This window comes from Brachyhypopomus gauderio, chromosome 4 (genome assembly GCF_052324685.1).
Source record: "Brachyhypopomus gauderio isolate BG-103 chromosome 4, BGAUD_0.2, whole genome shotgun sequence".
NCBI classification, from domain to species: domain Eukaryota; kingdom Metazoa; phylum Chordata; class Actinopteri; order Gymnotiformes; family Hypopomidae; genus Brachyhypopomus; species Brachyhypopomus gauderio.
This window is the reverse complement of record NC_135214.1, coordinates 4,503,681-4,527,870: the sequence shown is the minus strand read 5'-3', so window position 1 is coordinate 4,527,870 and position 24,190 is coordinate 4,503,681. Positions and strand designations below refer to the sequence as shown.

Below are 24,190 nucleotides of genomic sequence, written 5' to 3'. Positions count from 1 at the left end.
TTACTAAAACTTCATTTGACGGTATTGTCCACTAGTTCAGGGGCCGTCATGCAGGGTCTGGAAACCCTCACTTTCTACCTATCTGTGTGTGACTGCTCATCCTTACAGAGCTATAGAGAACACTGGCGAAAACAGCTTGATTTCCAATGCAAAGTGCAATGACTAAAGCATTAGCATGTGAGAAATATTAGTATTCAACATTAAACAATGATACTTTCGTGGACTCTACCAGTGCATGGATTTGCCAAAAGTTCTCTCAAATAAGATGTCATTTACACACGGTGAACATTTTAACTAGAAATTTCCAAGAGATTACAAATTAATTATGAGAAAGTGCTAAACAAATAGGTTGCTAAACGTATCAACCTATGGTTGGTTGTGGAGAATGAGGACTGTTTATGTTTATTTAGATGTTTTATTTGTTTATTTGAAATCAGCAATTTGCCAGTAACACCAAAAGGCCTGAAGATACTCTGGCCTGACTCAGGTTCAGCTGTAAGCCAAAGTGCCAAAGTGTGTATGACAAGTTCATGAGAATAAACCGTGTCACACAGTCAGAGTGCCTGCACGAAAACAAAACAAAAAGATCACGCCTCTCTGTGGATTGTTCTGCATATCAGCCTCACTTTCACCACGTGATGTAAAACAATGACGGGTCAAACTGAGGTGCTACCATAGACACCACAGGACCTCTGGGGTGATGTTGGCTGGTGTCCCCCAGCCCTCACGTCACTCATGACGCTCGCTTTGCTAACACTGCACCACACTCTGTGCCAGGGCAGGTGAACTTACTGAGAGACGCCTGAGAGAGTACCGAGAGCCCACGTGCACCGTGCGCTCTGTCCTCTAGAAGAACGAATGCAGCTCCACTGTGCTCTTTCAAGGAACCAAAGAAGCTAGACCTGCGTTCACCCTGCTTCTATAGCACGGGTGAACACGGGCATTCATGCAGTGGCACTCTTGGCATTGCGAAGTGCAAGACTTTGTCCCTGCCAGAAGAGCTCTCGCCAACGCAGGGGCTATCTGCAAGTGCCATCTGCTGGAGCAGAAGGCATCATAAAAAGCACACTTTTTAAAAAGTCTTCAGAGAAGTGCCTTCCATAAAGGATGGAGACAGAAGCGTGAAAGAAGGAAACAAAGCGAGCTCTGACAGGGTTTCGAGCTGCAAAACGTCGTTATGTAAGCCTGAACGTGGTTAAGGTTCTCCTGAGAGAGCCACGGCTCAGGTTTCAGCTCCAGGTCAGAGAGCCTGGCTCTGCTCCACTATAAGATCTAGATTGGGCAGTCTAGAATCCATCAAGCGAGTCCAGATCTTAGTCCACTTCGTTAGCACCGGGCCTGCTGAGGACCGGAATCACCGTGGAAGTCATCAGAAAGCTTACTTGTTACAGAACCACTGCAAACAGACGTGATGATGCTTTTATTTACCTGTGAATGTGATACTCTGAATGTGTTTTGGGATTCAAATAAAAATATTGGAGGTGAGAACAGTTATTATTCCAAGTATTCAATAAGTCCTTGTTTCGCATGACTCTGGCGATATATCACACATTTTCTTTTGTTCTTAAATATACATATTAGGTGTCATAATCCAGGGTTGGGTTTTTCTATTGTCTGAGATTCCAGATTAACAAACCTCCTGTGAGCTAAAGATGGAACATAATAATATGGAGTCAACTGATGCAAATATTTACATTATTATTAGTATGAAGTGTAATATTCTGCACTGTGTAATATATATTTTATCCTATTCGTTTTAAGTAGAATCTCAGACTACTAACACAGTTATGCTCAAAGTGATGGGTGACTTCTAGAAGTTAGTCGTGTTGTTTCAGCTTTTTATGAGATGCAACAAATATTCCAGTCATGACATAAACGTGTTTTCCCTCGGTATATATGCACAGCCACCAAGGGGTGAAATTTGGGAAACTATATCCGTGATGTGCGTGAGAGAAGTGTGTTACGCGCGAGGAAGGCAGCGAATAAACGTCATTCCTGCGATGTCAGCACGAGAACAATTCTATGATCTACTACACCGCAGTGTACATGTCGGAGACCACGTCAAGTTCGGTCCCTCATCGTTCTTTTCCTGAGCATAATTATGCTCGGTGTTCTTTTTATCAGATTAACAGGCAACAGCCTGTTGAAACAATATGCGGACATGTATTCTGCGGGCTTATTTCTAGCCACCGTCTAATAAATCTGCGCGTCTAACCCGCGCGGCAGCAGAAATGCAATTGTGGTCTGCGTATGTCAAAAGTAAACTGCAGGTAAAAGTCGCCAAATTATCTCACGATGGCAAATGCAGCTTGTCCCCGGTATTGGACAGCGCTGTTTTAGACTGACACTGTATCGAGAGAGTGGACGTGATCTGTGCCTCGCAAACTGTGCATGGGAAGATGAGATCGAGGAGATCCTAGCGAGGAGCCTTACCGACAAGTGGTGCAGGTCTGAAAACGACACTGCAGCATCCCTGAAATGAGAGCAGTTTGGCAGCTCCTTTGAGCGACCAGGCGAACGGTTAAGCGCCATTCGCCACCATATGAACATCGTATACCTGTGAGATTTAGTTCAGAAGTTGGTGGTTGTGCGCTCGCCCCGCGGTGCATGAGCTCGCTGGCTGGTTTTACCCCTGGCTGGGCTCGCTAGCGGTACCACGGCACAAGTTCTGCCCACCGCCTCTCCTGCACTCACTCGCTGCACAAATGTGATTGCGGACCTGCCACCGTAAACACTGCACTGTTGTGGACACCAGAAGAGAATCGGCGTAGTTGCTTACCACTTGGGTTCTTGTTTTTCTTAAGACTCTTGCCACAAAGACACTGCAGCATATGCGTTGCTTTGCTGAAAATGTTCCAAAGAAACCACATTGATTTGGGCGAGGAGCGATCCAGCACCTTAGACACCCTGATAAAGAAGAGATCCTTGCGGTTGCATAATAACACAATTGGATCCGTTTTCCAGGACAGGGCTACCAACAGAACCATAGAAAAATATGTAATATCCAAGTCTTCGGCGTTTTCATTCACGTGCTAAAATATTCTTTTTAGACTTCGTAAAACAAGACAGTCTTCTTAGTATTAAAGGGTGCCACCGAAAATAGTCTGTAATAAAAAAATACTCTGTAAATTGCATGTGTTGCACAGGGATAGACGTGCAGACAGTAAACAAACGAGAACTAACGTGAAACCAGTAAGACACGGCGGGTCTCGGAGCTGAAAACCATCGCCTATTAGTTCATCACTCAGTAGGGTGGATCTGCACACCATCAAAAGAGGAAGAGACCGGACCTATTCAAAAGCACTGATGTCTCCCACGAAGATCCACATTTCCGCACCCAAGTCGGTTCTCAGCGAAGTCCGGAAAGCCTCTGGTATCCGAGGTCAATTTCTAAAAGCCTCAGTTTTCATTTTTCTGGGAGCTCAGCTCGATATCCCGGGGCTTTGTCGTTTCCTCTAAAGAGTGTTTGTGTCCTGATGCTTCAGATGTTATTTTTTGTTTGACTGGTTGCTCCCCTCAGTGGTTCACTTGCCCGTCACTGACATCCGTCTCCTCTAAAAACAAAAGTATCGCTCGGCCGATACAATATTCGCACGTATTCCACTTCGCTCGGGATCTTGGTAATAGATGAGGAGGCGGGGTTGAATTGAAAGATTGACTTTCCATTACGTAAACACGTGGTTTGGGCACCGCCATATCGCGGACGCACTCGGCATTTCATTGGAGTAACGCAAAGATTTTCTCAGTCCAAAAATTGTGGGGTATGATGGTTTTGAAACAGGTGCCTCCGACCGTGGCCGCCTACCGGGGACGATCTCCGTTAACGTGTCCGCATTCCGCAGCTGACGCGCAAGATTGCAGTACCGTTCGACCTAGAGGTGCAAACCGGGTACCTTATCAAATATTTTAATGCTAGTGCCATACAATCACATAAACTTTGTTGATGCGTATTCCTCCTTTGCGACCATTATTGAGATGCATGTTTAATTCATAGGTAATGAAACACATCAGCAAGGGGGTTCTAGGCAACCAATCAAAACTGCAGAAAATAAATCTCAGCGCCTTCAGCTGTTGTGCGTCTGGGCTTGTTCAAATGGCAATGAATGGAAACGTGATTTAAGCAACCTGGTATCTAATTGATGCAGCATTGTTAAAGGTTTCTCAGCACCTCAACATACATTATTCTAGAAAGTCCTGTATGGAATCCAATCTTTCACCATCTAGTTTAGACAAAGGAAATGCCGTACAAACAGGATTGTTTAAGGGCCATGACACTACCATAGTGCCTTTGTGTAGTTCCTTTGTGTTTCATTTTTTTATGGCTGTTCAGGGTAATCACATGGTTTCTCAAATGTGCAGTCATTAAAATCATTGTGTAATTCCTGCGTGACAATGCAAAAGTCTCACAATGTCCACCTAAACGTTTTAATTCTTCTCTCGCAGGTGTACAACGTAGCCCTCACGATTCCCCACCAGACAAATCAGACCCTGTGTCATCGTCTGCTAACTGTGTGAAAGACTGGGGAGGAGTATCTGAGTCTAGCAGCTGAACCTAAACACATTTAAAACACACAAATCCCACCACCAAGCCTTACGTGATTAGAGCACTGGCTGCTGTATCTGGCAGCAGCCTGTGTAGTTTTCTGGGGGGAGCAGGGAGAGGGGGGGTGTGTTTCCTCTGTCAGCACTAAACCTACTGGAGCCACTTCAAGGTAACAATGTATTGCTGTGGTGAAATCTTTAGCAAGGAGTACTGCAGACCAACAGTTGGAGGGTACTGGTTAATATATGATAAGAATAAACACATCACATCACAAGTCCTACATATTATGATATTAAATCAGTGTTACAATTCAATTCTCAATAATTATGCCATAGAACCCATTATAAATGTTTTTTTTTCTGATATGTGAGCAACTGATGCATATCAGCTTTAGACTGCAGTGGCCAGTAGACTGGTTGCCAGTGTGTAAATTATGACCCAGAACACCCCAAACTTGGCGAAACACAAGACCTGAGCTCGAATGCGTGGAGGACTTAATTAAACAGAACTGCTTCACTCTTCAAATCCACTCTTCCAACATTAATCCACTTTTATAACCTACATTTTGTCAAGTCCTGGTCCTGCCGCTTGTCTGCGAACCCTGAGCGCCTACAGGGAGGTGAGCCACTTTGAAACACAGGAGCTGCTCTTCCTGTCTAAATTCCCCACAGATGTCTTCAAACAGTGACAAAGCCGAAGCAGTGATAGTGCATGACCCAGCACAAACCACTCCATCACCAGCAATTACCCTTTACTGCAATTAAAACAAACATGGCATATTGTCTTCCAGTTAACACTTCTAACTTTGTACGCTACCGTTCAGTGTTTTGCCTCTTCCAACAGACTTTTTGTTCAACCTCAAACAGATACTATAACATTTACTGATGTCAGTCAGAGGTGTCGGCAGCAAGGATGGCTGTAATTGCACAGGATCGGGGGTGGTTGATATGGAACAGAGAGAGCAGGAACAAAAGCCACGTGACAATTCAACATGTCAACAAGAGTTAGCAACAATGTTAGCAACAGCCCAAGCCGTGCTTCTGCGAGCCAGGTGTGGAGAGGCGTGAGGAGCCTGCGGTGTTGCCCTGAGGTGCTTCTTGTCCACCCCAGTATTGATTTGTTCCATGTAATGTAAAGTATCATTGCACCCTGGGGAATATCACTTGACCATTTGGTCAAACATCATTAAAATGCCTCTTCTGACTGTGCTAGCAATGCGCTGCACATGGAGGTTGGTCTGTATACTGTAGTTGCCCTTTGAGTGAATTGAACAGGAAGCTAATACAGTACACTGAATGTTATACTGACTAAATGTTCATACATTTATCCTATTTGTGCAAATATTAAACATGTCATGATCTCAGAGTCTCTTATATATGGTTATATGTCTTGTATATGGTTATATATCCTTTTTCAAATCTTTCACCTTCAATAATGAGTTACACACTAATTCGAACTATACACTTGCAACATTGCATGTATTAATAAGCATCGAGGGGAAAGGCAGACTGTCAAACATCTCAACTCTCCACCGCGGCTGTGCCTGGTCCACCAGGTCCCGTGGACAACATCTCCGCAACGTCTTACGTTTTTTACTGCATTAATGAAGTACACAAATATATACCAGTGAAGAGGGTCTGCTGAGATCTCGATTCGCATCCTGGCTGTGTCATGTGTTGTTAATGGCTGTAGGTCTTCAAGAAACGATTGGTCAGGTTCTCGCTGAATTGGATGGACAGTAGTGCTCTAGCTCGGCCTCTCAGCCGTCCGCATGGTCGTGCGGATCAGTCCGCCCCTAAGCACATTCCTCCAACTGCATTCAGGTGGCTGGCAAAACTGTGCGACTAGCAGTTCAGAATGGTAGCAGGTTTTGTGCAGATCGTCGGAGGCGTGAGCTGCCTTCACCCTTCAGATCTGGTGATGATGACACGCAATATTGGAGAGAGCTTCTACGTGGGGATTTGGCTAACGCTGAACTGAGAGCAGAAACAGAAAGATAAAGTGCACTCACAGCACGGGCAACAGGACAACAGCACCAAAATAAATTGATAACACCCACACGTATGATGCATCCTAATAACCAGCAACTTGTATCATCTTTATTCTCGTATTATCTTTATTATGTATTATTACTCTTTATTATCAGAACCACACAGGACAGTGCTGTCAGTTTGAGTCTGGGATTCTATTCTTTCGGGAGCCTTGTTTTCTGCACCAACATGTCTTCTTCCATGTGTTAATCATCATAGTGGGAGTTTCCATCTGGACTGACATTGGACACATTTTTTAAATACACCAAGATGCATCAAAAGGCCGAACACAATCAACGTGCCTGATAAAACTCCACCGAGAGATTAAAGTAGTTTGCCATTGCATAACTGAAGTTCTTCATCACCCTTTTGAGGCTGAGACATTAAAAATAATGCTACATTTGGACAAATCTGTCCTGACCGTCAGGCTGCCAAGGCTTCTAGAAAGCACACTGAGATTTGGACTGACATGTCAGTTAATGTTTCCAGACACTCTGTACCGATAGAAAATCATTTAATGATGGACACGTAGGAGTCTTTCAGGAATGACCACTTTCCACTTTATATCCACTAAAGCATTACTACCTTAGTGGGGACAGAGCATGCAGCATACAGAGGCCAGATCAGAGAGCACACTTCTCACGACGGCCTACGTCTTTACATACTGTACATGTGTTAAGATGCACCTCTCTATCCAGAGTCCGTGTCCCTGTCAGCAATTCTAGAATCATACACAATCAGCTTTCCAATAATTATGTCTAAATACAGGTGACATTGAAATGTAATCTAGAAGCATTGCGCTGGTTTCGTGTTTTATATTAATGACCCTCTCTATGCCAAACTAGAAGTCTAAGTTCTTTTAAAAACAGATCTCACTGACTATCTACATCCCACTCTATTACAAATAAGATTCAGTTTTTCATAAACAGAACAACAGATTGCAGAGTAAAATAAAATCAGACCGTTTAAGTCTAAGATAAAAGACGTTTGCAAAAGAACTGGGAAATGAGACCGTAATGCTTTGGTATGAAACGTCCTGGAGCCCTCTCCCATCATTGAGCTCAGGGCGGTGCAGGCCTTCTTCTGGGGGTTCTTCATGCTTTGAGAGCATGGCCCGATTTAGCCTCAGCAACGCCAGCTGGTGGCTCTGTCATCAGGAGGTGCTATTGGATTCTCCCAATCTACTGCAAGCATTTGGGTTTCTGCAGCCTCCGAGCAACCTAGCGGCAAGACTGCCGTAATGATGCCCACTTCTAAAATAAAGTGACCACTCAGGCTTAAGGCTAATTGTCGCATGGGGAGTGTCTCGACCAGCACAACATGAAAAGGCCACCGTGCTCCCACGGGTCTGGGCAGACAAGACCCATTGGCTGGCCCTCCAGTAACTCCAGCTAATTTGACAGCAGCGTCTATACTTATAACAAGGGGCAGCAGGGAGCAGAATACATGGTAGTGAAAGCAACTGGTGTCAAAAATGAGTCGAGGTATTTCACCTTTTTGTGCTGATATTAAGTGCGCTGAGAAAGAGCAGATTTTGCTGGACTGTTTATCTGACGAGCTACATGTGCTGGATTATATCTCAATTGGCCAGTTCATTGGACTCACGCTTCTGCACTGGTACTGACATCCCCTCGGGGGTCAGATTAGCCTGTCCATAGAGGAAGATAATTGCTTTGCTTCTCAGCTGTGCAGTAAGAAAATAATATTGGTTCTTAGGTTGTTACAGTAACAACAAAAATAATCTTATTTAAAACTTGTTTCAGGTCACCCATTTGGTTTATAACCCATTTTCTATGCAAAACTCCACAGATATCAGGAATACTCAGGTAGGTAATAGCTAAAAGAAATTTCTGGGTCTTTTAGAGAGATTTTAATCATGCACTACACTTTCGTCTTTGGATGTGAGAATGAGCTGTTTAAATACAGGCTGGTGATGTGGGGAAACAGGAAATTAGCAGACAGCCATTTCCACATTTGGTATATTTGCTCAAGTCTGCACATTGCACGCTCTGAAGCGAGCTGGGTTCAGACTGCAGCAGACCACATGAAAGCCCGTCCGTGCGTGTGCGGCCGAACGTGTGCGGCCGAGCGTGTGCGGCCGCATGCAAGCGAGGAGGCTGACGGGGGCCGCTGTGCTTACCCAGTTGAGGTGTAGACACCTGCAGCTTCACTCTTCTGCAGCTAACGCACTCTGAGCAGAGCTGGAAGAGATGATGTTAACACAGTTAGCACAGTCAGCTGGACGTCCAAGCATGTCTAACCTCCTGTATATGAAATCCAAGATTTCATATACAGATGGGGTTTACTAAATTTAAATTAACAGAACGTGAAATATTAGATATTCCAAGCTGATGAACATATTACTGATCCCATATTTTAAAAAACATATTGCAAATTACTCATTTTAGAAATAATTTTATTAGTGGGCCTAAACATGCAGACTGACTTTTAAAATCACATCTTTTAATTGTTCACCATGCTTTTTTGAAAACACCCTCGACAGCTGGCACTCCCAACCCCTGTTTAAACATGCCTCTTTAACCTGGCAACACGACCAATGCTCGACGCCGAGCTAAAGCAGAGGATCCTTCAGACTACCCGGCAGAGGCAGGTCATAACCGTCCATACCCCCGGGAGATGTTACCTTGGCCGTTTATTCCATCACAGTCTACAGATCAACATGTTTCTGGCTTCTTACGGGAACACAGATGGGTTTTCCCGTCAGCAGAGACCAGGGATGGCAAGCAAAACAAGCGGAAACTGTGGTTATTTGTCTTGGGCAATGATCGTATAGAACAGTAAAAACATAGCTGAGGATGAATCGTAATTAATAGTTACAGAAATATGGGGTGATAAATATTACCACAAACCAATATTTCTGAGGTAAGAAATGTTAAATTAATCAAATTTTGTTTGAAAGCCAAAATCAAACATTGTTAAATGGTGCTTTCTGAGCAGGTGGTCTTCTTTTGGTACTGAAAGTTCACCAAAAGATTGGACACCGGTGCTGCCTAATTATAAGCCAACCAGTCAAACTGTGCCAGAGGGATTTTGAGCACCCAAGCTGCGTGTCTGGGGAGGCGAGGCGAGGCCAACCCGCGAGTAATGACGCCTGCTTTCCGCCTGCTCTCCTCGGAGACCCAGGCCTGGTGTGACTGGAGCACCGCCAACACTGAGATGTTCCTCTGCTTCCTACATGTGAAGAGCACGGATCCGTGGATGAAAAGAAGCCACCAGCAGCGAGTCTTTGGGAGAGAGGGGCACTTATTAGGTTATGCCAGTGTTAAGAAAAGCTTTAAATAGAGACGGTATTTGAAGTGGACTTTAAAATCTGCTCTCTATTCTTTATTAGAGCAAGTAGCTGAATAGTGAAGATAGCACTTTAGCCGGTTTTCAAGATCTTGCCACCAAGTGGCATGTTTAAAACTAAATGTTGGTGAATTATGGGATATAATTACAAGAAGGTGCCTAACTACCTCATTCAGCATGCATTCATTTAAAAGTCTTTTTTTTTCTTGCCTTTCTTCCGGCATGTCCAGCTAATGTCAAAATAAGAGTAAGTTATAATGAGTATGTTTTACTGGTGATCCACAACCTCTTTGCTGTTATGAACGTGTTAGATTAAGCCAGCGTGAGTAATAGGATGTTAACTGCTGCACTGTTGAGTCCCTCAGCAGGGAGCTCAACGTGTCACGGCCGAGCAAAGCCGCACACTCAAATTACCATTAGAGATTCAGAACTACTCCACAGCCTAGAGAGCCAGTAAGTTATTCTAACCTTTAGCTTGAGCTACTGAGCAGCCTCTCTGTGGTGACGTTAAGCAACAGTTTTAAGTGCTCTTTACCAATTGTGCTAATGTGCTCAAACCATCTATTCTACACATTTTAGCCTCTGTAGCCTTCAATCAGGAAATAACACAGTGTGATGTTTTAGTCACTCTGGAGACTGACTACTTTAAATTACATTTAAATTATTTTAGATCTAGTGTAGACAAACGTGCGTAAGGTTAAACAATCTTGCAAATGCATCAGCTGCACGTATTAAAAAAATATGTAAATAATAATTCCACCTGCTATTGCTAACATTATATAATTAAATTGGCTTCAGCTGTAATGGAGTTTATTCTATTTATCATTCACTAACTTCAATATATTGTTACAAGAGGTGTTGTTTTAGAGAGAGACAGAGAAATCTGATGGTAAAAAAGATTGTGGGTCCTTGCTGATAAAAAAAATCTATGCTGTTATTATGATCTGTGCTGACATGACCAGATAGAATAAGTTTAGGTACAGCTCCTGTCTTAGGTACAGTCTTTTCAATCTACCTAAAGCTTGAACATTTTTCAAATACATGGCAAGGAATCTTTACATTTAAAGAAGTGTGAACTGGGTGCAAAAGGTCAAGAAAAATAACTTAGTTTGCGTATTCATTTACAGTTTATGATTAAAGGAAGATTACTCAGAAGTAACTTTATGACTTAAAATGTACGTCTCATTGTGTAAAATGAACAAACAAGATTTAAATGTACAAAAGAATGGGCTCATGACCGTTCGTTCACCTTGCTTTCACAGCATCACGCGTGTGTACAACTGCAGTACAACCAGCAGGGGGAGGTATTTTCACATTTAGTCCCATTTACTTTTCCTTAACCTGTCGTATTGCTTCTTAAATACAAACTAATCAACCACTTTACTCACTATATCCTATTTAAGGCGAACCCAAGAACAAATGTATATCTCGACTGATCAAAAGCGAAAGATTATGTACTGCAGCTGAGTTCAACTTCACACTGAGTGAGTCATTACGCCTGAAGTAGCTCGGGCTTTGTTCGAGCATTTCTGTTTTTAGAGCCTGGTTGATACGACAGTAGAGCCTTGGAAACTGTCTCCATAGGTTATAATCTTTATTAGCCCATGTGCAGTGTGTTAAAGGACAACCTGTAAGGTTCTTAAAGGAAAACGTCTACAAAATTCCTGTTCACCTGGTTGTTGTTCTTGCTTATTTTTTAAAAATAATTAACTGATATTTTATAATAATTGATATTCGTTTAGAAACTGTCTGCTGGTGCAAATGTAACTGCTGGAATTCCCCCAGGATGTTTCATTTAGTGTGATGGAAAACGTAAAATGAAGTGTGCCAGCTTGCTTGAGAACATTCTGGGCAGAGCTCTGCTGTGCTGCTCTGTCTGGTCCCCCAGGAACCAGTTGAAAATAACAGTGTCTTTGCAGCGATGCAGAGGATTGATCTGAGCTCACATTCCTTAAGGCACACCTTTATACAGTGAGGCAGAGCACATAATATTCATACAAATCAATCTTCTTGAACTGAAGTAACTACTCTTAAGAACCAGCATTCAAATTCCAAGACGTGCACCAACTACGGCTATTATAACAACACTAGGATGTATATTGAATTATCCTATGTTCTAAGGTTGTTCCTACGTTTGTAGGACGCAATACTGATGCATTTATCAGAGAGAATGTAGAACGGCACCTCTGAACTCACCATCAGCTACATCTCACTCCAGTACTGCCGTCCAGTAATGATGTCGTATGCAGAACAGAGACTGCTGGAGGCAACTCTCCACTCTCTGTGTCCTTGGTAAAGGAAGATGTGAAAAATCAAACATTACTCCATGCTTGCCTAACGAGCTCAAAAGTAGAACTGGAATAATGATCCGGGCTGGGGGTGGCTGACCCCTCCGCCTGACGCATCAGGGCCGCGTACTGCGCCGACTGTGTGCGGCGTTCGTCCACGTTGCTCTGGACTGGCCACCTTCAGAAGTTCTGCACCAATACCCTTGCAGGACACTGAATATTCATACTGGACAGGAGTGTTAAATAGGACAGGCTTTATGTGGGTGAGGGGGTGTTCTCAAAGGACCTTCACCAAAGTTTCTCTGAGATCTTTCTCATAGATCAAAGTGTTCTTTAAAAACAAGAATGAATGAGAGGCTTTTAATCGGAATAAATCTGAGGACAAGTCAAGTTTAAATTCTTATTTGTAGGCTGCAACTGAATGCAAAAAAGTGGTGCAGTTGGGAGGTTTTAAATCCTGGGGATTGCTTCTTTACGGCTGTCATGACAACACCCACATGACAGCCTCCAAGGAAGGCTGCACTCATTTCTCCACTCAGTGAGAGCTCGACACTGCTGGGGTCTGCTGGGGGTTGGAGTCCCACAGCACCATGCAACATCTCACTTACCAGCCACTGCTGCCCTGTGCCAGCAAATACCTGCAGTACAAATGGGACAAAAGCTGCTACGACACACACAGGGAAAAGGTATGATATTCAGGTAAAGGTGTGACATTCAGGTAAAGGTGTGATATTCAGGTAAAGGTGTAACATTCAGGTAAAGGTGTGATATTCAGGTAAAGATGTGACATTCAGGTAAAGGTGTGATATTCAGGTAAAAGTGTGACATTCAGGTAAAGGTGTGATATTCAGCTAAAGGTATGATAGTCAGGTATTCAGGTAGCAAAGGCATGATATTCAGGAAAAGATATAACACTCAGGTAATGGTGTGGTATTCTGGAAAAGGTGTGATATTCAGGTAAAGGTGTGATATTCTGGTAAAAGTGGTATTCGGGTAGAGGATTTAGCGATCACTAGTGAGACAGTTGTCTCTTTTTTTCAGTGTAGTTAGACTTGGTGTGTTTTGAAGACCTGTGAGTGAGTCAGTGACAATGTTACCATGGATGAAGAGCTCAAACAAAGTGTTGTGTCACATTTCAAGGTGAAATCTGCAAAGGCAACTATTAACTCAACCCCACCCAAGGCCTATGGTCACCTTCTAGTCAAAAAGAAGAAACAAAAGGTAAGGTATGAATTCGATCTATTTGGCATAAATAAGTGGTTCAGTTTTTCATAGTATAAAATGACCAAACTGATTCAGAATCAGGTGAATACATTAATTACCGAATAAATTAATAAATTAAATAATTAATACTTAAAAGAGCAATTAGACCTATGCAGATAATTGCTACTAAAACTGAAAAACATTTTGCTTATAAAAATGTTGCGTTTTAATAGTCAAAATATTGCCAGTTATCCTGCTAAAGGAAAGGCAGTTTCAGTGACATATTTCCTCAAAATCCTACAGTTTCAAATTGTTAGTGTCAGAATCAATAACATTTTCGTCTAAATCTAACAAGCCAGAGGAGAAACGGAACAAAGGACCAGCTGTCCTTAGTGGACATCTATTTCCCCACAGCCAAGCAGCTAGGTGTAGTACTGTCTGTGTATGTCACATCCCAATTACTGCTGAAATAACCTTTAGTTAACCCTTATTAAACTGGAATATATGTCCATTTTCTAACATAGTGCTGGACTTTGCAGGTATATTATAGAGTAATAAAGACATAGTCAAGGGGAGATGGTGACGGTTCTGGGAACCGTCTGAGCTGTGGGACATGACCCAAGTTCTAACTTGCCTATATTTAGCAGTACTAAAAAAAAATAAAGAATGATATTCACATGATATTCCACATAATATTTGTCTCAGCAATTCCTTTCAGAAATCTACTTCAAGGTGATCATTTATTCTCAGTTCAAACATATCCTGGGTACACAGAGATTCTAACAATATTAAAGCTAAACGTTACATATATCTATTTGTGTCTACACATAATTACTATTATTAATACATTTTTTATTTAAATCAACAGTTAGTCAACCCAATGAATAAAGAATTCAATATTCAGTTTTTCAAAGAGCAAAAATCTGTTATACAGTATATCTTGCTTGTGATTAACCTGTTTGTGATCATTGATCATAAAGAATCTAGAGACATTTCTAACCAAGGGTGCCTAACCCTACAAATGGAATGAATACCTGCAGATTTTCATTAAATGTTTTTCACACCTACCGGTAGCTTTAATATTCAGATGCCACAGAAATCTTTGATAAGTAGATTCTGGTAGCTCAGGATTAGAACTGAGCTCTTCAGAGTGTTAGATCTCCAGTAATAATTATGTAAATATTTAATACTTTCATAATGTTAGACGTCTGCAACATGCCTCAAGTAATTATTACAAATGTTGATGTTGCAATCAGCCATTTCAATTAACCATGATGACATGTAATGTCTAACTTGGCCAGCTGCAAGAAGAACGTCTTTCAACAATTCAAAGGGAAAATCAGATGCTGTTGGATAAAATATCCCACATAATGCAAACTACTGGACGGACTGATAGTAGAAATGATCATATGAATAAAAGGTAAGCTCGGAAGTTCTGTGCCACATCACTCATTGGCTGAAGGATCTGGATGGTTTAAGGTTCAGCCAATTAGCGATGGGGTCACAGTTCCCAGCTGCACCACACAGCTCAGATGCAGATGCTTAGCGAGTCTCATCTTATTCACTCAAGCCTAATAAACCTTTTTTATTATTAATAACAATCAACACATTTTTGACAAATTTTTGACAACAAATTTTTGTCATTAAAATTAGTCATTGCACAGACAAAAGGCAATGGGATCTTCTCCAAATCATCAAGGAGAATGGGATCATCTTACAGCGTTTATCACAGTGCACGTCCCAGTACAGTGTACAGCTGTGGCACGACCAGTGGCTGAAGACCCTGAAGCTGATGGAGGCCATTGCACGCTTCCCACGCATATAACACGCTCAGGTGAGGCACGAAGAGACCGTGTTAGATGACAGCTGTCACGATCAGAGGAAGACACATTAACCCACAACAGGCGGTTAGAGTTTTGGGGAATTATTTTAATCTTTTGCATTCACAATGCCAGTTCTGTGCTCTGAGTTTTCTCCCATAAAAAGGCAGGTTTGGAAGCTTTGTCCCAAAAGACAACAGGACAAGACAATACAAGAGGACAACAGCTTTGTCATAATCAATCTGGAAACTATAATTTGTTCATGTAACCTGAACATTGATCACTGGTGTTAAACTATAAACTTGCCACAATGAATATACAAGCTAATAATAAATCACTGTGCTAAGTTGGACTGCATCTTATTTAAAAATTGTAAAGATTTATCCATTTATAATATTTAACATATTTTACATATGTAATGTATTCAGAATGTACAAAAATGCTACGGGGAAATTTGCTGTACAGATATTGCTTTCATACAGCAAACTCTTCGGAAACCACCAGAGGTCAGTATAACTTCAGCGTTGAAAGGTATCCGGAGTACTCGTTTTCAATGACATTTTTAATACAGCTCTCTATTCAACACTTATATACAGAGTTATTCGACATATAAAACTCTTGCATGTGTTATTAATATTTTACCATAGGGTGGATAAGATCACTTTCTAATCCATCACATTCTAAAAACGTGAAAATGTATGTTTTAAAATAACTGATCATATATAATAATTACACATACAGAAACATGTACATTATGTTATACTGCACACACACACACACAAATATACGTGTGCCCAAACATACATAAAATATATTGCAGTAGGCCTATATGATGATGAGTGATCTGTTAATGACTTTGAAAAGACTTTTCAAGAAGCAAATGACCAGTGATGGCTTAGTTACCTTGAAAAAGTAATACGATTACTGATTACTCCTTTAAAAAGTAACTTAGTTACGTTACATATTACTACATTACATTACAAGTTACTTTCGTAGTTACATTCAGCAGCAAAATGACAGTGACCGCACCGGACCCCTCTTTGTGGGTATGTCGTAATTGTCTGCTTGTAGTTATGTCCATGTTTGTAGTGGGTGTCGGTTGTCCGTGAACGTGTTGGTTAGTCTCACCTGTGCCTTGTCTCATGATCACGAGGGTATGTGTTAATCACCTATTTAATGTGCGTTTGCGCAACGTCTCGTGCTCGTCTTTGTCTGAAGATCGTATCTGTGAGTGGTTGTGTAGAGTGTGTGTGCTACACGGGCCACACTGTGTTCGGTGTTTTGCACGAAATAAAGTCTTTATGTTGAGATACCCGCTCGTCGTGCCTGCCTCCTTCCACCGTAAAAAATATACATTTTTATTAAGGATAATAAAAAATAGTAACGCACAGTTACTTGGATAAGTAACTTTAATCTGATTACTGGACTGGCAATAGTAACTCGTTATTTTACTCGTTACTGAAAAAAGAGAAAAGATTATATAGTAACGCGTTACTGACATCACTGCCCCTCATCCACAAGTGATATCTCTTGTGATTTTTTTTTTGTTTATTTATATTTTTAAAAATATTTGTTTTATATTCTATATTTTAATATATTCTAATAACCTGTTATGGTCTACATTGAAACTGGCAAAAGTACTTTATCTTGATGCCGTTTTAGTTGTGATTGTTTTTGGGTTTTTTTACTTAATACCTGCTCTGACGTCATAACGATGTTCCAAATGAGGGTCATTATACCACAGTTAGTTCCGACCCTACAATGTGATTGGCTGAGAGGCGATCTAGGAGTGCCAATATTACATGTTATAGCACTGTAACCGAAGCTCTCCATGTATTACTCCGCCACATACAGGTAACCTAGCAACGAAGCGGCGTTTACAAGCCAAACAGCGCAACTACAAACAAGTATCAAAAGTATCAAAATGAATTACACGGATTTAATTAAATCTATTGGCTTCGAAACCATTTGTTTCAATCTGAAACTGGAGGATGACGTTATAAATGACCAGCCTGATTCCTCCAATGAGCCTCCAAGGTTTGTCATGCTTACAAATAATGATTTGGATGAGCTGGAAATGCAGAAAAACGAAATTAATACTGTTAAACAAACGTCCTGGGCTCTTAACGTATTTACATCCTGGTTAAAGAGCAACAACACTGCAGTTGATTTTAGTATTATCAACAAAAATGAAATGAATCAGCTTTTACGACGTTTTTATGGATCCGTCAGAAACGTGAAGGGAGAGTTATATGGCATCAGCAGCTTCGTTGGTTTAGAGCTGAACTGAACATATACCTGAAAGAATCAGCCGTGGATGGTCAATAATTGTACTTTATTTTTAATAAATACAACTTTATCAACAGTTGTTTTTGTGTATATTTACCTCTATAATATTTATTGGGTAAGGCTGTTCCAGTGTTGTTTAAGTTTAGCAGCGAGCCATTGAATGGAACTATTTTAACTGGCGGAGTGTTTTTAACCAAACAGGTCGTATTTTCTCGTCCTCTTTTACTCAAAATCTTTCAATAAACAGCGATAATGGAACTGTGGTATAATCGCAATAATACACTCGAGGTTCGTGCTATAACGGGTAATATCGGTGCCGATATTACCCGTTATAGCACTCCCTCTCGTGTATTATTGCGTCATTGCATGTACAGTATAATTCCATATCTGTGTAAAGATAATGAAGTGGACAGATGTTAAAATGAGGTGTCTCTGGTCCTGGTGCACCGGAGGCACCCAAGATGATGCTGATGACACAGACACGGAGGAGGAATCCAAAAGAATTAAAAAGAAAAAACTAAATAAAACCAAAACAGGAGGCAGACAACACCCATGGCCTGAGTCAGTAAATGAGTACAATGACGACAACTTATTTGGGGGCATATATTGGGGCTTATTTAAGGTTTTGTTCTTTTAACACAGCTGACACAGTATACAGCCAGGCCTGGTACTTTATTCATTTTTATTTTCTTTGTATATTTATTGATAAGAAAAAAGTCTTTGAAGGGATTTTTATGGGTTGTGTATAGTTATTTTGGCTTTAGTGGTGTTAAATTTTTAGTTTAACAGCCAAGCGTAATTGTGACGGGCAGGTGTGAGCAACTAAAAAGGAAGCGATCACGCCAAGTCTCAGGGAAATAGGATGGTTTAATAGAAAGTGTGCAAACCAAAAACCTGTGCATGGTTCCAGATTAAGGAAATAATAACCAGCAGTCAACTGGTACAAAGACAAGACATATATAGACGAACAAACGACCCTCAGGTGAGACGGATCACGGGTCCCGCCCACCTGAAGGACGAACATCACGTGACAAAAAACAGGACCGCTGCCGCTGTAACCGGGGGCGACCGGTAGGGGGCCCCCCCACAACGTGACAGTAATTCCAATGTTATTCAACATTTTAATTCATACAGAATCTCATGATAACACCTCTGATAATCCGATCACATCGAATTTGTCAGAACTTCATTGATGTCAATACCAGACAAATTATAAAAAAATAATAACACAGCTCAGCTGAAAAACACTCATCTGACATTTTCATGTAGTATTAGTGTTTGTTGAAAAAAATTCTTTGTTTTACCAGAAGCCACTTTTATAAAGAGTGGCGTTGACCTGGACAAGCCTGAGATCTCCTGCAAACCACCACTAGGTAAACAAGAGACATGCTTAGAGATTCTCAAACTGATAACATGTTTTGTATTTTTCTGACATCAACATGTTCAATACCAAGTAACAGAAAATACACAGATCAAATGAAAAACACTCATCTGTTATTACCATGCAACATTTACCATGCAAAAATGCACCATGCACCTTTGAATAAAAGTTAACTGGATGAGGCCTGTCAGGAACTCCTCCACGTTCTCCTTGATGAGACTGAGGACTCTTGTAGCCGACCAGGTGAGCAAGATATATTCATGCAAAATCCCTTTCTGATAACACATTTGCTAATTTGATGACATCAAGCTATTCAATAGCTTTTAATATCAATACAAGACATGCTTATATTAACACAGTTCAGCTGAAAAACATTCAGCTGTTATTATCGTATAATACTTTAATTAATGTATGTTGAAAAAAACTTTTGTTTTTTCAGAAGCACTTGTGAATAAAAGTGCTCTGGACGATGCCTGTCAGGAGCTCCCCCAAGTTCTCCCGGACGAGACTGAGGACTCTTACAACCCATCTCTAGGTGACCAAGAGACAATGATACAGAATCTCAAGCTGCTAACATATTTCATACTTTGCTGACATCAACTTGTGTCAACTCGAGATTGATGTCTCTTGTAGCCGACCTCTAGGTGAGCAAGACATATTCATAAAAAATCCCTTTCTGATAACTCATTTGCTAATTTGATGACATCAAGCTGTTCAATAGCTTTTGATATCAATATAAGACATGCTTATATTAACACAGTTCAGCTGAAAAAAATTCACCTGTTATTACAATGTAATATGTAATTAGGACTTGAAAAAATCTTTTGTCACAGAAACACCTGTGAATAAAAGTGCTCTGGATGATGCCTGTGAGGAGCTCCTCCACGTTCTCCCGGACGAGACTGAGGAGTCTGACAACCCATCTGGTGACCAAAACACATTCATACAGAATCTCAAGCTGATAACATGTAATTTGCTGATATCAACATGTTCAATAGTTATTTTCATATAACTCAACTCAACTTTATTTATAGAGCACTTTAAGAATGGCAGCCGAAACAAAGTGCTGTACATAAGAATAGAACATTAGACATAAAACAAATAATAACAAAAAATGGATAAAACAATATTAACTAAATGTAACGTTTGGCTCCGCCCCTTTGTGTGTATCTTGCCTTGTTCCCTCCCTCTGTTCCCTTTCGTCGATTCTGTTTCGATTCGTCACACCCCTTTTGTTTATCCCTGCCAATGTTATCCTTGTCAGCTGTTTTGAATATGTGGTTTGATTAGTTTGTGTATATAGTTTGGTTGAGTTCATGTGTTCCCTGTGGGTCTATGTCTGTAGGTTGGTTTACGTTGGTAATGTTCTTTGTCGCGCTTTCAAGTCTCTGTGTCCTTTTAGGACTTCTGTGATCAGTCTGGTATTGAGGTGTCTAGGTCTGTTGCGGTTCTGGTTAGAGTTCTGTCGTCTTTGATTCGTTTCGGTTCTTTGTTGAGTTTCCTATGTTGTTATATGTACTTGTCGTTTTGATCTGGTTGTAATGTGTCTTGGTCTTGTTTGTACTATATGGTTGTTCCCGCTGTGTATTCGTACTTAAGTGTTGCGGGGGTTTTCGTATGTCTCGGTTTTTAGTTCGGTTAAATATTATGATTTGATCCAATGTGAATTGTTCATTACTGTTAGACATTGTGATTTAAATATGTGTGATTTGCTTATTGTCGTTGTCCGAGTGGTAATATTTGTCTTTACATCAATGTGTGTTTCTGTGTAGGTATTTTGTATGTGTGATTATTATGCCGCGCCGATCTCGAAACGTGCGTGTTGGAAAGGTCGAGGTTATAGGAGGTAGTACCGCTTCTGACTTGAATAAATGTGGTTCTTTGCAGCAATTGTGTCCGCCGTCTGATTCTAGATCGTTACACTAAAGTGGTAAAAGGAATCAATAGAACAAATCAAAGAATTAAACTAAAACAGTAAAAACTAAAAATATATAAAGTCTCATGCTGCGTTAAAAGCCAATGAATAAAAGTGGGTTTTAAGACTTGTTTTAAAAATGGACAGTGAAGGGGCTTGTCTAACACGCAGTGGTAGGTTGTTCCATAATAGGAACAGCGATGGAAAAGCTCTATCCCCTCTGAGCTCCAGGGGCAGCTGATCAGCTGACCTGAGGCACGGAGTGGTGTTGTGGGGATGGAGCAGCTTGGCGTAACATTAACACAATTAAGATTATAAACATTCACCTGTTATTATCACGTAATATGTAATTAATGTATGATGAAAAAATCTTTGTAGAAACATATTTGACAAAAAGTTCTCGGGGTGAGGCCTTCAAGGACCTTGTCCACATTCAACTGGCCGACCCTCTGGTGTCTTGCAACCCACCTCTAGGTGAGCAAGAGACATTCTATTGATATCAATGCCCCATAATCCTACATTAACACAGGTTTCATAGAAGTATCTGCCAACAGACTATTGCAAACTCCACCTCCTGCAGCCGAATGTCTTTGGCCGTAAGCAGGGCCGGAGTGGGACACTTTTTCAGCCCGGGAGTTTTATGACCAAATCCGGCCCAAAATTATTTTTCCCTCCCAATCGGCCCAAACTAGAGATTAACATGAACCGGCCCATCGGGAATCCTCCCGAATCTCCCGATTAGCCACTCCGGCTTTGGCCGTAAGCATGTCCACCAAGTTCTATCGCTTAACTTCTGGCGTCTCCTGCCACAGGGCATATGGTGTCACATGCATCCCTGTAGGGAAGAGCAGGGCTGGCTTTGTAATTCACAGAATGAAGGAAAATATTTATTACAAAATACTATATGCACTTGAACTTACAACTATTAATATATTTTGATTTAAGCTTCACTTCAAATGTTTCTTCTTGGGGATTGAAGTGTGAGGGTGAATGAGAGATTACATGCATGGGTTGGGTTAGAATATGTGTATGTCTTTGTGTTTCTAATTGTCAAAATGTCCTTAGACTGTAGCATGAATGTTCATCACAAGTGCCAAACTAAAGTGGCTAATCTGTGTGGCATCAACCAGAAACTACTGGCTGAGGCATTCACCCAAGTCAGCCAGGTGAGTCTGGATATGTAAAAATGTACTGTTTAAAGAAAAATATTAAATTCAAGCTAATGGTTATTTCATTATTAGAAATATTGTTTAAAAAACTTTGTTTTCCCTGCACAGAAGTCAACAAAGCAGCCTGATGCAAACACCAACGCAGACACGCAGGAGGTTGGAGTTTATCAGGACTACAACAAAAGTCCAGGAACTGACACCACTGGTCAGTGTGTTTGTGTATTCATTAATAGTGACTGTGAGGAATATAGCGGCAGCAGTGATGTAAATGACACATCTTTGTAGACACGTCTCCATACGGTCGTCTGTGTGAGGGTTTGAGTTCTCGCCCCCGTCCCGGATCAGCCACCAGACACGCATCACTGCCAAGCACTTCACCTTCCACACAGTACTGGGCAAGGGAAACTTTGGCAAGGTAGAGTCTTCCCCTCCCGCGTCCTCCACACACGCACTGACTCTGTCTCTCTTCACTTCTCCTGACTATTCACTTATCATTTTTACATGTCTGTCCTTTTGCCCTTCTATTGTTAAATACTATCTCCCCAGGAATAGACCAAACAAGCACTATTCCATCAAATCTTCATATTTCATGGATGTGTGTGTGTGTGTGTGTGTGTGTGTGTGTGTGTGTGTGTGTGTGTGTGTGTGTGTGTGTGTGTGTGTGTGTGTGTATTTCTCTCCCTTGGTCCCTGCTCAGATTTTTCTGGCTGAACTTATGGGCAGTGAGGATTGGTTTGCCGTGAAAGCCTTGAAGAAATACAAGGTGCTGATGGATGATGATGTAGAGTCCACCATGGTGGAGAAGCGGGTGCTAGCTCTGGCCTGGGACTGTCCCTTCCTTACGCACCTTTACTCCACCTTTCAGACCAAGGTAGCAAATAACAAATGAAAGGTTATATTATACAGTTCTTCCTCCACCTCTCAGTCAACATTAATGGCATGTCCAGCAGGACTCTTTTGTATAGGCAGTAATTAACCACACCAGGCATTGGCACAACTTTTTTTTACTGTAACTTATACTTCATGGAATCACTGTGGTATTTAAATGATTGTTGAGTCAGTAATTCCGCTTGTACTCATACCAAAATGTTTATGGAATTGTCTGCGTGTTAGGAGCACTTGTTCTTCGTAATGGAGTATCTGAACGGAGGTGACCTGAACTTCCACATACAGAAGAACGGATGCTTTGACCTCTACAGAGCCACGTGAGGCAACACACACACACACACACACAATGATGTTTTTTTGTATGCCTTATATAAATATAAACGTAGGTCTGTGTAATCATAGTGCGGTCTGATGGCTCCTGGTTTGTTTCTGCCTTCCAGATTCTATGCAGCCGAAATTGTGTGTGGACTGCAGTTCCTTCATGGAAAAGGCATCATCCACAGGTTACACACACAAACAAAGCTAAATGGACATTCTGTACTTTCACCTTTACTGTTCTTGTCAACTAAACCACATTTTTTGCCACATTTTTGTATTTGTCTCCTATCAAGCTGGATAATGTGAGGCTAGATGGAGATGGTCATATAAAGATGGCTGATTTTTGAAATTTTTGATTTCCGAGGTTCACCTGGGGAGTAACCCTGCAGTTGGAGCCTACAATACCAGTATCATCACTCCGACACGGAATGAAAACCTGGCGTTCATCACAAGACATTTACATTGACAATATCAACACCCAGAACTTTCATTCTAGTTACCTTATACTTAGCCTGATTGTGTGATTTGTTTGTGACTTGTGTATTCGTCTGTATAATTTGTTTTTGTGTAATTTGTGTGGTAACAGGCCGCCCAATGGAGGATGGGTTCCCTTTTGAGTCTTGGTCCTCCCAAGGTTTCTTCCTATTCCCAACCAGGGGGTTTTTCCTTGCCACCTCTGGCTTGCTCATTAGGGATTTGGACCCATATTATTGTTAATCTTGTAAATCCTGTAAAGCTGCTTTGTGACAACTTGTGTTGTGTAGCAACTTTGACCAGGAGTTTTTAAGTGAGAAGCCCCACCTGTCCAGGTGTGAGAAAGGTTTGGTTGACTCAATGGACCAGAGTGCCTTTGCTGATTTTTCATTCATTAATCAGAGCATGGACCATCTCCTGCAGAAGTCATGGACAACCTGCTCCACATCTTAACATGGCAGAAAAAGATGCAGTACAAATGTATGATTAAACTATACAGCCAGTGTTTTATATGTCACTGACAGATCTACTAGCTCTCTCCCTTCTCAAAATAAAAACTCTAT

At 41.3% G+C, this 24,190-nt stretch overlaps 1 protein-coding gene and 2 long non-coding RNA genes across 4 annotated transcripts in view; 2 read left to right on the top strand and 1 right to left on the bottom strand.

Annotated features, from left to right (window-relative positions):
- fgf14 (fibroblast growth factor 14) overlaps positions 1-13,344 on the bottom strand; it is a 100,587-nt gene extending 87,243 nt beyond the window's left edge. Inside the window, exons 1-2 of one of the 2 annotated variants that reach the window (XM_077001687.1) lie at positions 12,079-13,344; positions 8,714-8,774 (exon numbers count right to left, since the gene is read on the bottom strand). In XM_077001687.1, coding sequence (XP_076857802.1) covers positions 8,714-8,774; positions 12,079-12,081 — 64 coding nt within the window. In that variant the 5' untranslated portion in view covers positions 12,082-13,344. Of the gene's footprint in view, positions 1-2,779; positions 3,089-8,713; positions 8,775-12,078 lie in introns of those variants that run through there. The other variant, XM_077001683.1, reaches the window with a different exon arrangement.
- LOC143511935 (uncharacterized) lies at positions 11,258-16,470 on the top strand. The gene is made up of 6 exons (XR_013130304.1): positions 11,258-11,366; positions 12,581-12,856; positions 13,311-13,391; positions 14,675-14,793; positions 15,027-15,207; positions 15,364-16,470. It is a non-coding gene; the product is annotated as an uncharacterized LOC143511935 (long non-coding RNA).
- A 2,910-nt stretch (positions 16,471-19,380) lies between these two features.
- Positions 19,381-23,138, top strand: LOC143511571 (uncharacterized). The gene is made up of 7 exons (XR_013130167.1): positions 19,381-19,507; positions 19,697-19,789; positions 21,851-21,944; positions 22,056-22,152; positions 22,233-22,362; positions 22,645-22,818; positions 23,061-23,138. It is a non-coding gene; the product is annotated as an uncharacterized LOC143511571 (long non-coding RNA).
- Positions 23,139-24,190: the final 1,052 nt, after the last annotated feature.